At 33.5% G+C, this 12,691-nt stretch overlaps 1 protein-coding gene across 1 annotated transcript in view; it reads left to right on the forward strand.

Moving 5' to 3' along the window:
• LOC132142691 (VPS10 domain-containing receptor SorCS3-like) overlaps nucleotides 1-2,338 on the forward strand; it is a 218,024-nt gene extending 215,686 nt beyond the window's left edge. Inside the window, exons 26-27 of the mRNA XM_059552752.1 lie at nucleotides 3-163; nucleotides 767-2,338. Of these exons, the coding sequence (XP_059408735.1) occupies nucleotides 3-163; nucleotides 767-825 (220 nt within the window). The 3' untranslated portion in view covers nucleotides 826-2,338. The remainder of the gene's footprint in view (nucleotides 1-2; nucleotides 164-766) is intronic.
• Nucleotides 2,339-12,691: the final 10,353 nt, after the last annotated feature.

Raw genomic sequence — 12,691 nt, forward strand, 5'->3', positions numbered from 1 at the left:
AGAAAAATCCCCTGGATTAACATCTACGCGGAGGTGAACCATGAGAAAGAGCAGGAGATGATCAGTACGGTGGGCCAGAATGATGCCACACCAAAAATCACCCTGAGTGAGTTCTCCACCCAGAAAGAACTGATGGAGAAAGAGCTGGAGGCCCGTGCCAAATGTGAGTGAGATGTTTAGAAAATTAATAATAATAATAAAAGGATTTGTGTAAGATACAACTTCAGAGAATTTTTTTTCTTGTTTTAAGCTTAAAATTATGTATTTTTTTAAATAAAATGTAAAAAAATATATATATATATTTTATAAATCTTGCTTGCCTTCACTAGGATAAATGTTTAATGACTCTTATCAAAAAATAATAATAATAATAATTAATAGTTTATTAATAATAAATAATAATAGTTTGTTCATTTATAGTTGAGTAATGTATAGTTGGGCGTATAATCAAGCATTTAGAAATAACCCAAAATGGCATTCACTATGGATTTACTTCTATAATGTTATGCATTTCAATGGAAAACCATATATTCAACTAGAAGTCATGTTAAGACTTGATTTAATCCAATGAGATTTCATTCAATGTTAAAAGTAGAAGATAAATTGTTTCATAAAGTTATTTAGATTAAGAGCAAGATTATTGCATATTTTTTCCTCTGAATATTATTCCAGGGTCATGTGTTAAGAAAATACATACAGTCAGTTTTGTTTTGTTGAAGTTAAATTTTGAAAGCTAATGTGTCATTTCTGTGTTTTCAACAAGTAGGCGGTGTGATCAACACCTGTGAAAGCACAAGGGAGATCCCGAACTGCACGAGTGTCTGAAAACTTCAGGAAAGAAGCTGGAGGCATATTGTAATAATGTGTACAGAGGTATCACAATTTTAAAGGTTGACAGTTTTCCTTTTTGCTCTTTTTGTAATTTCAAAACACTGTCATTGTTAATAGTTTTCTAAGGAGTTCAGATGTGCATGGGTGTCTTGTTTGTTATGATCTGTGTGGAATATAAGGATAGATTTAAACCGTACAAGTTACTGAAAACATTTTTGGTTGAGAAATGAGGAAAATTTGCCAAAATGTGAAATTCCAATTGTTTTGTTTTGTTCTGAATATTACAGAGCAATGAGCATAATGGAAAATTGGGAGGAAAGCTATGCCGCTCTCGGGTTTTCCCAGTGCATTTCCTTTGAACGTTATTGAATTTGCTAGTCTGAGTCAGATGGGTTTTTCAGATTGACTTCGTGGGGGAAAAAAAAGTGACTTAGTATCAAACAATTGTGATTTTTGTTGGGTCAGAACTTATTTATGCCAAGTTCGTTTAACTGTTCAAACTAATTTTTCACACATTGTGAAGAGTGCATTTAGGGTCTATATTAATTTAATTTTTAGGTTTTTAATCTCTTCAGTAGGTCATGTAATTTTTATATTTGTTATAACTGAGGGAATAAAATTGCATCTGAAGCATGCAAACAAGCCAACAATGTTTATATATCCCTCTATATTACAGCTTTGCCTTCATGTGAGCAATTCTACTCTGCAATCTTCTAAATTGGTGGTTGTTGAAACATTTCAACTTTTAATTACACATTTCTCTTGCCTATCTAGCCTTCACATAAAGGCGAAGAGATGTGGACTAAAATGTGAACTTTTCAGTCAAGATGTGAGATTCCTTTCCAAAAGCACTGTGATAAAATGTCAATTTGAAGGCAAGCTTTTTGTACAGTACCTCTACAAAGCAGGAATATAACTATTAAGAATCACGTCTCTATAGCAAAGCTTTTTTTTGGAGCTCAAATTTAGTTAAAAGTCCATGAAATATCAAACGTTGAGAATGTTTTGTGGAATAAATCTCTTGATATACAACCATAGACACAAAAGAGCTTGATATTTTTCTGGAAAATGTTATAAATCTAACATGCCTTCAGATAAATGTCATTTCTTGTAAGCTCCTCATATATACTGTCCGTGTGTATTCCATTAGGTTTTTTTTTACATTTAGCTTGTTCTTTTGATTTTTTTTTCTAGATAAATGGCTTACAGAATCATTTTGCTTTTTAAGTGAATGCCTTACAAATAAGAATGCCTTTTCAATAATGTGTATCATGATAGCTGGCCTCGCTCAAATGTTAACACAGCCATGATTTAGTTACAGAGATTTATTATTATTATTATTATGTTTTTTTTTTTTTTTTACATGCATTTTTTAATGTGTCTCATCTCCCAGGGATTGGGAAAAACCACATTGAATTGTACAATATTATCAGTAGGTCTCAAGTTTTAATTTATTTGTATATACAGCAAGTGTGTTTCATTTCATGATCTTATACTGTAAATATAATAGTGATAATATAATTCATTTCAGAAAGAGGGTGTTACGAATCCAAACAGTGATTCATTGATGTGCTGTAGATAGGCCAGTGCTGTAAATAGTTTTTATTATTATTATTATTATTATTATTATTATTATTATTATTATTATTATTATTATTATTATTCATTGTACAAACACACACACACACACACACACACACACACACACAAAGTAAAGACGTATTGCATATGCTTCAATGTTGCCATTTTGGATTTTGACCTCAGATTTAAAGTTGAATCTATAGGGAGCAGTGTTTCAGTATATCGTCAGACATTTTGTATAGGAGTTGATTGCCTGTGTCACACAAAATGAATATAATTTATGAATAATAAGCAGGTGGTTTCTTAGATCCCATTGTAACTGTATAGCAATATATCAGAATATAAGTGACTTTGGCCAAAATAACTCTCCAAACAATTAATAACTGTTGATGTATTACAGTACAAACCAAAACATTGTGCTTCTTCATTTTCATGTAAAAAATGTTTTATGAGCAGTGTTGGGGTAACGCATTACAAGTAACCCGAGTTACGTAATCAGATTACTTTTAACTAGTAAAGTAACACACTTACTTTAGTAAAGTAAAGTAACTAGTAAAGTAACACAATACGTTTTAACTTTTTCAAATAAGTAACGCTATTTACTTTTTTTTTTCAATTTATTGATTGACATCTCTCCTTTTCCCATGTTGAGAGAAATCTTAGGTATATTTACAGGTCACGGACGTAAATTTACTTTCCCTTCAGCCTGAGGCGTATTCATTTCACTTTTGGTGTGAAATGGCTTTTATATTTGCCAAAAACTGAATTTTCGTATTTTAAAAACAAACAAGCAAGCCCTGTCCAGATTTAAAAAGTAACGCAAAAGTAACGTAATGCATTACTTTCCATAAAAAGTAACTAAGTAACGTAATTAGTAACTTTTTTATGGAGTAACGCAATGTTGTAATGGACTACTTTTAAAAGTAACTTTCCCCAACACTGTTGAGTACAAAGTTCTATTCAAAATATATTATATTTTTTATTTTGTTCTGTGAGAGACAGAATAATCAGATGTAATAGTATTAAAAATTAAAAAGTAAATTATTATACTAAAAATCAATATGAACCAGTATTAAACATATGTTAACAAGTGTGAAATCATTTTTTATTTTTAAAATTTTAATTAGTGGATGCACCATACGTTTATGATATATTTTTGAGCTGTCTTAAACATAACCTTTGTTTTGGAATTATCTACGTAGGCAGCATTTCTGTGTCTGTCATAAAATAGGGCTCCTCACGTAAAGACACTCAACTCATAGGTGATTTAAATTGAGTTATTTATTGCACATTTTTTAATGCTACAATATACCAATGTTTAAAACATTGTTTACAGAAGCTGTGTCATTTAGGTATATTTACAGTTCAGAGGTGTCATGAATGTTATTTACAGTGCTATAAGAATTGCATGAATAATGATTTGAGATTAATGGGTTATAAATGGGTATTAATGGGTTTAAAAATGAATATGTAAATATGAAATTAGTATTGTTATTATTTTAAATGTTATTATACTGTTAATATGGAACTAAATCTGGCAATGACAGGTGAGTAGTTTCATTTAGAAACAAAGCAAGTGATGGTCTTTGCGTTGGGAGCTCTATGATGCCTTAAAATGCTGCCTACCTAGCGAGGTTTTGGAACAAATTATATATTATTCATAATATCTCATATCTGTTCTGTTCAAAGCATCCAGGAAAGAAAATGTGTCACTATTTCCAAAAAAAAAAAAAAAAAAGTTAAGCAGCACAACTCTTTTTAACACTGATCATATTAAGAAATGTTAAGTACGCATCAAATCAGCGTATTAAAATGATTTCTGAAGGGTCATGTGACCCTGAAGACTGGAGTAATGATGCTGAAAATTTAGCTTTGATATCACAGGAATAAATGACATTTTAAAATAACTTATACTAATATTATAAGATTTGGTGAGCATCAGAGACTTATTTCAAAAACAATAAAAAGACCTACTGACTCCAAACTGTAGAGTATGTGCATACTCAAGTCTACAGATCTAGGCCAACTTTGCATACCCTTTAAGGAAGGTAACTTGGCATTTAATTTTTTTTTTCAGCTTTTTGAATAACTCTAGCCTCTGAAAACAGCTTTGCATTTGAAAACGTGAGCACAGTCTCTACAGATGCATACAGACGTGCTGTTTATGCTTTACCCATATGCTTATCCTCCAAAAAAGAACTTAAAATGGGCTACAGAGACTTGTTTAATGCATGACGTCTGCGCAGTCTAAAGCCATGTGACATGAAACAGTGTTTTACCCTTAATCTCGACTTCTCAGAGGCTCTACAGTTTGCTGAAGTCAGCATGCAATTACGCACAGGCCCTGAGCTGAGGGAACGGGGGAAAGCTGGTACTTTACCATCCTGTCGCATATTCTCTTGAGGTTAGCTTAGTGTCCCTCTTTATCTCTGCTCGTCACAGTTGTTGTCTCACTCTAATAGTTACAATGATTTTTTTTTATTATTATTGTTTTTCTTTTTTTTACTCATTGTGTCCCCCACTCACCTAAATCTAACAATGTGTCCTAGTTCACTTCAACTATTAAAATTTACAAGCAGCAAAGTGTTTTGTTGTCCCCTTGGGTACTGATGCACACAAACTCAAAAAAGGCCAATAATTAAAGGGATAGTTCACCCAAAAATCTAAATTATGTCATTAAAGGGTTAGTTCACCCCCCCAAAAAATAAAATTAGACTGTGTTTTACTCACCCTTAAGGCATCCTAGGTGTATGTGACTTTCTTCTTTCAGACGAATTCAATCAGAGTTATAATAAAAATTGTCCTGGCCCCTCCAATCCTTTCAATGGGGGTAAGTGGGTGTTGGTTGTCAACAGTTCAGAAGATGTTAAATAAAGTGAACACATCCGTAATAAAACGTCCCTCACACAGCCCCAGTGGGTGAATAAAGTCCTCCTTTTAGCGAATCCTGCATTTTTGTGAGATAAATATCCATATTTCAAACGTAATACTTTTTTCTCACTTCGCTGACTGTGGTATTCGGAAGATGTTCGGGCGGATGATGTAGGATGGATGCGTCATACCCGTGCCTCTGAGAAAGTTTCCTTACTTTAGCAAAGGAAAACCAGTCTCTTCTTGGCTTATATCGAAATCCTCCGACATTTTTCTTTACAAATCCTCGTTTCTAATTCTAATGCGTGACCGGCTTTTTGCTTTGTTTTGTCTCTGCATTCGTCACTAATCCCGCAATGTCAATGTCTTACGTCATCCACCGGAACGGCTTCCACATATGACAGTCAGTGAAAGTGAGAAAAAAAGTGTGTATTACGTTTTAACCTTCACTGCGCCTTGTTTAAAAGCAGAGGAATGCTCACGCATGCTTCATGGAACTCTTGTGAATGGCGACAGAGACTGACCCGGAAGAGAAGAAATCATTGAACAAAGTTTTTATTTTTGTTTTCTTTGCGTTTAAAAGTATTTTTGCAGTTTCATAACATTGCGGTCAAACCGCTGATGACACATGGGACTATTTTAACATTACTACCTTTCTGGGGCTGGGAACATTTCAGTTGCATTGACAACAGCTCCACAGCTGTATGTCAAACAGGAAAAGGTTCTTATTGGCTGTGATTTTGTTGCACATGCAGCATTTTCACCTTCAGTGTAAAAGTTCTGGTTAGTCTGGAGAGCTGAGCACTTGTTCTAACCTGCCAACTAAGGTTAATGAGAATCTCTTTCTAATGTAGAAAAGCACTTGCTGACATTAAACAACTATTTCTGTTCTTTAAGCTTATTTATTGAATGCCATTGTGTGTTAATGAGCCCTCTCTCCCTCATTCAGTGGAGCTGTATGATATCCATCAGGTTTTATTGGCTCTACTGACACTCTCTTTGTAATACAAATCATGACTTTGTAACAATAACAACACTATAAACATTAAAGCAAAATGAAGCTGGTTGAAACGAAACTCGCCATATGATTTATGTGTGATAGAAAACCAGAAATGTTTTGACTAGCAAATAATTGTAAAACTTATCTCCCGTCGCACAAAATCTACAGCTGCATGACTCATGGTTATTGTTACATCTTTATTTCAATATTTCTATGGAAAACTACTGTCATTTTGGAATCGTTTCAAATAAATGTATTTTTGTACATCAGATATGGATTCCCGTCTGTTATATTTTGGGATTCACACTACAAGTTCACACTAGAGTTGTGGATCCTGAGTTTCTAATGATATGTTGTTGTCATTAGTGTCTTTGGGCAAAATGTGCACAGCTGGTGTGAGCTGGGGGCAAACTGAGCAGCTACACAAGGAAAACTTCAGGCGAAAAATTGTAATGCCATCACTGGCCTCTCAAGTCTTTCTATAAACAGAGGCACAAAGGTGCCTTGGGTATTTGGAGCCATGCGACTGCGTGACATGTTTGCATGTTAGATCTGTGAAAGGGGGAAATGGCTTTGAATTTGATGAGTCCTTTCTGTAAATGACTGCTTTTCCAGGCTGAAAATCAGTGTCTGGTACAGCAGCGAATCAGGGAACAGATTCAATGTGTTTGGTCTGATTCGCTCATCTAAACACACACACACACACACACACACACAAGGTGTCCTTCACACCAACTGACTGGGGAATTGTAATGTGGAATGACAAGTGGATGTCTACACTCTGATACAGTGTAAATGATAGTTGCTATTTATAAGGGAATCTATATTTAGCCCAAGGCTGTGTTCCCATGTAGCTCTGCAGACACATAAATACATAAATTCTCCCAGTGGCAGAGGATTTGTGAATTCAGTAATCAAACTTTGATTTATGAAAGATACTCCCACTGGTGTTGCTTTAATTATCACTAGCTAGAGCGTTTTAGTTTGGAGCCTTAAAGATATGGGAAACAAACACAGAAACAAACAGATTCATCAAAGCTGCATATTTTCCATCTTTTCGGCCAGAGGTGTTTCTTGAACTACAGCAGCTGTTTGTGTGATTCAAGTTTTTAGTTTTACTCTGTATAAAAATAATAAAAAAAGAAAGATCAAAGCTGTCAAATTAAAGGAGTAAATTTTACAAGAAACTATTATTTCAGTTTTTCAAACTTCAAAATTTCACATTTAATTAAAATTGTTGCTTGCTATTTATATGTGTTTGTTTGTGAAATGTACTAGTAATTTCTTTTTTAGTGTGTGTGTGTGTGTTAACTGTGTCAAATGACTAATATGTATTTAAGTTTTTTGAATATGCAATTAAGTTGTTGTTTGTTTTGTTTTGTTTTATTCAATTAATTTGCACCATGGAGAACCAGTTGTGTACTTGTTTACCATGGATACAACAGTGTCAGTGAAGAACATGCTTGAGGTGAAATATGTATGAAGAAAAAGGAAATCAAGAAGAAGAAGAATTATTATGAGCCATTTCCAATCAACAGAATTTGAAAAAAAATTGTGTAATCCAAAGAAATGGATGGAAATTTAATATGCAATTCAAAAACATCTTAAATCCAGGCTTAAATATTTTGTTGAGTACACTGGAAAAATTTTGCTTCACCACTCTGTCAAACAAGCAGAATATATACAGTGTATTTATTAATATTATTATTATTGTTATTATTATTATTATTATTATAAATGTGACTATTTCGTTTCACTTTTGTAGCCCTGTCAGTGTGAAAACTTTGAATTAATGATTCATTTTCTAAAAGCCCACAGGGCCGAAAGTGCCTGTGGCAGTATTTTTTGTTTTGTATTATTCCTATATTATCTGAATTAGCTTCAATATTTGTATTTTTAATTTTAATTTTAGTCTCAGTGATTTTGTAATGTGTTTGTGTATATATATACAATTTTGGTACTTTAAGCTGGTACTTTTTTCAAAAGGTTAAAATTTTTCATGTAATATTTATATTTTATTTCAATTAATGAAAATTATTTACAATTATTTTAGTTTTACGTCATATATATATGTCACCCCATATATTTTGTCTAGGATCAATGACAAAACAGAAGTGCTGTCATTATTTATCACTTTATTGAATATTTACAATTTTGTTGAAAACATGTTTAAAACATACAATTTGTGTTGCACGAGACAAACCTCAACAGATGATTACTGCCAGAAATTCACACTCTTCATGTTCACACAAACATGGCATCAGCTGAAATCCACCTCAACAGGAAGTAAGTTGAATCTATGTGGGTGTATGTTGGATTTCCTATCCGCGTTTTCTCTGTTGGTTACTATCTTTCTCGTTCCAGGAATGAAATGATTGGGACCTGGCTTTCCACAGATCTTGATAAAAGTCAGGGAATTTGGCAGCATTGTCATTGAACATTGTTATTTCAGAACTCGACCCAAGAGATTGCTCTTGCCAGGGTAAGAAAGTACTCTGTCTCTGTCAGTTAATAGGGCTTCCCTCGGTTAAAGTTTATTTCATTATTTTATATTTTTGAGGGCAGGGGTACAGGGTACAACTGGCTGACGGTACATGGAATAGACATGCTAGATGGCAAGTTGGCATACATACAGTCGATTTTTCTCCATCCACGGAGGAAGGCAGTCAGACCGAAGCCTCATTACACCATAGGTTAGATTAATCTCTCAACCTGGCTTTCCTTCTTTCTCCTACCACATAAACTCATTTTCTCTCTTTCTCTCTCCCATACAGTAACACAATAGCTATCTGCCTTTCACATCCAATATACTCCTCCATCTGTCCCTCTCGCCCCTTCTGTCTCTCTTTTCTCTCTCTTTCCCCACTCGGTCTATTATTCGCTCACCTTGAACCTTGAGAGAAAACACACAACATCTCATGAATCTGTGTGGTGTCTTAGTGAAACGCTTGATGATAATGTGTGGGGCTTCCTGTGACATAGCTTAAAAGAAGCCATGACATCACATCCGAACATTTGTGGCTTTTATTTGATGTCCATTAGCTTTGAAGCCAGTGTGTAATATTGTTATTGTTGTTGAGGCATTATTTTGTAATCATTGTGTATATTATTTATTTATTTTGTTTGTGTGTGAAATTGTCTTTTTGAGTTTAGAAATATATTTATTCAAAATAAAAATAAAAATGTTTTGTAATCATTATTTGTATGCTTTGTATTTTATTTATTTGTTTATTTATTTTTATTTTTTATTTTTCTTCATGGAATACATAAGTACATTTATTTTTGTGGTTTAATGTATTGTTCTGACATTGTTGTGTGTTTTTATTTATTAATTATTTTTTATCACAAGAGTACATTATTATTATTATTATTATTATTATTATTAAATCATTATTTGTATTTATTTTAACTATATCTGTTTTTAAATAAACATCTCAAAAAACAAAGCACAAAATGGTTTTCTTTCGTAAATAAATCAGAAAGTAAATGATATGCTATCAGATCACATCGTAATATCTTTCATAACACTTGAGGAACTATGTGCAAAGGTTAGTGTGGACAGTCAGGAGTTATCATCACACCTTAGTTTAAGAATTTGCAAATGCAGAAATGCTTATTTCGTGCAAGCATTTCACAAGCCCATACATATACTTGAATGAAAATGTACCTAGTCTCACCTAAGGCCTAGTTTCACTCACATGAATACTTCTCTAGATTCAGTGTTAATTAACACAGAGTGACAGGTGACCAAAAGGGTCTCAGTTCATGAGATGAATGTCCTATTATTCTTTAAAAAGTTTATATTCAATATCATAAGTGGGCCTCTTGGAAATCATTGAATATCTCATTGATGTTTCATCCTATGACACATGACCTTGGCAGATGCCCTTTGAAAGTAATATTCAGCAGACTATAGGAGGCACATTGATGATTCCAGATAAGAAAATGTTCTTCTGATGTACAGATTATAACATTATCCCATTGATTTTAATTTAGATATAAAGAATAAATATGAACAAAGATAGGAGCAATCATGTGTGAAGAATTAGGAAATTTAAGTCTATTATCAGCCACTATTACGGAATTTTGTATGTCTCATAGCTCTCCTTAATATCAGACGGCCTACATAATATTGATCCAAAGTTATTAATAATTAAATTTTGGCTTTCTTAAATGATCCAAATTATCAACAATAACTTGACTATTCAATGCAACAGTTCACATCCTTCGGAAGACATATGGCTGTGTCACTCCTTGCTAGAATAAATATGACGGTGACCCAGAAATGTCAATAATGCTCCAAAATGTTCAGCACATGTAGTCAGGCACCAGTAATGAGACATTTAAGTCAGGAACTGTGTTGTGAGTTCACAGGGGTTTTTTGGAATTCCATGAGAGTTCTAAAACTTTTTGATGAAGTTGGATCCCCAAATGATTCCAGACATCATCTATCCCTTCACTTTCCATTCCAGATATAAGAAATCTGTCTGAAGTTATTGTATTCTCTGAGAATACAATCCCAAAGCTTCCTACAAACCACCTTTATCTTAATGGACTGTTAATCCTTCGGGCATTAAAGGTTCTTGTTCTAGAACCGATAATAAGAAAATGATAACATCTCCATAGTGGATACATTAAAAACTACTTTTTAGAAGTATTTTGAACTTGTCAGTGATGTTGAACTGCATTTTCAATTACATGAAAGTGATGTTTTAGTGAATATTTTCCTCTTTGCATTTATATTCACATTATACATGGAGATAAACACAAAAAGTAAACTATGCAGAAATAATGTCTGACTTCCTATGGTGTAAAACAGTTCTTTATGGTATGTGGAAAGTAATGTGTTTTTTTTTTTAAACCACATATTCACATTTCATTATAACCTGTAATTATGTCCCCACTGGATGCAACAACTGCCTCATTAATAATATTAATATTAATACCAGTATGGTAAAGGACATAACATTTCGGTCACAGGCTTGAGGCATTCAGCCAATCACAACGCACTGGACAGCTGGCCAATCAGAGCACACCTTTCCCAAAAAAAATCAACACGTTTTAGAAAGGGGGTGCATAGAGGAGAAACAATAATGTACAGTATGTGGAAAATAAAGTGTTTTATGAACATTTATGAACCCAAAAACACATTTCATTACACCAAATACACAAAATAATGTTATTTTTAGCAACATCATATGATCCATTTAAATTAGTGGTGGGCAGAGCGAGGCTTCATGAAACACTGAAACAGTCGAAGCAAAACGTGCACTCTTCGAAACAATTCGGCACCCATCTAGTTAAGCGAACTGATGAATTATAACGTATATGTTGTGCTTGTCATTCCTCCATGTGGGTAGGGGGAGTGGTTAGTGTACACAATTGGCATATTGTCAGAACCTGTCACTTTAGGCTTGAATCCCAGGTGAAGCGTGAATATAATTACTATATATTTAAAGGTGTGTTTCTATTGTTCTGTTTTTGTAATATGTTGTAACATCTCTCTGACAACTGAATGAACTCTTTGTGAATATGTTATTTTGGTCATGAAAAAATTTACATTAATAAAAGACATGAAGCCACAACGCCTGGCATTTTTTTGCATATAAAAATATTTATTTAAATGTATTAATTGTTCTGCTGCATTAACTCCACTTTTACACTTTGTGGGAGTTAGGTTAAAGGGGTCATATGACATTGCTAAAAATAATGTATTTATTTTATTATTTTGTGTATTTGGTGTAATTAAATGTTTGAGGTAAAAAAAAAAAGGTACTTTCCACACACCGTACATTACTGTATCTCCTCTATGCCCCTCTGAAACGTCAATTTTTACAAAGCTCATTATTCTGAAAAGCGAAATGTATGCAATTGGCCAGCTATCCAGTGTTGTGATTGACAAAATGCCTCAAGCATGTGACGGAAATGTTATGCCCCTTACTATACTGTGTTCCCTGCGCAACGAGGCAAAACCAATAAAACCTATTAGAAATTAGGCATTGTTTTGCATCCAGTGGGGACATAATTACTGATTATAATGACTTATACTGTCTTTTTACGCATTGCGTTACATCACGTCGTGTAAACATAAAACCATGTCTGCATTTGTGATCAAAGAAATGCCAAAAAACAAGTGCTACTCTATACTATTTAAAACTCACAATTGAATCATCAGTGGCAAATTCTTAACATATGAAAACTGACTGTGAGTCAGAACAGCTGGCATTGTAGGCTAATGTTACTCTTCCAGGTTCAAGGAAGAGTTTGGGTTGAACTGTTCTGGAAAAGTGTTGTAAATACAACTTAAGCACTGATTTCTTGTTGTGTCATCTTTTAGAATGCCAAACTAAGTAGTTTCGCTTTCACAATGAAACACAGAGTCTCCATGACATGGTGGCAGCAGCAACA

Source organism: Carassius carassius, chromosome 6 (genome assembly GCF_963082965.1).
Source record: "Carassius carassius chromosome 6, fCarCar2.1, whole genome shotgun sequence".
In the NCBI taxonomy this organism is placed as follows: domain Eukaryota; kingdom Metazoa; phylum Chordata; class Actinopteri; order Cypriniformes; family Cyprinidae; genus Carassius; species Carassius carassius.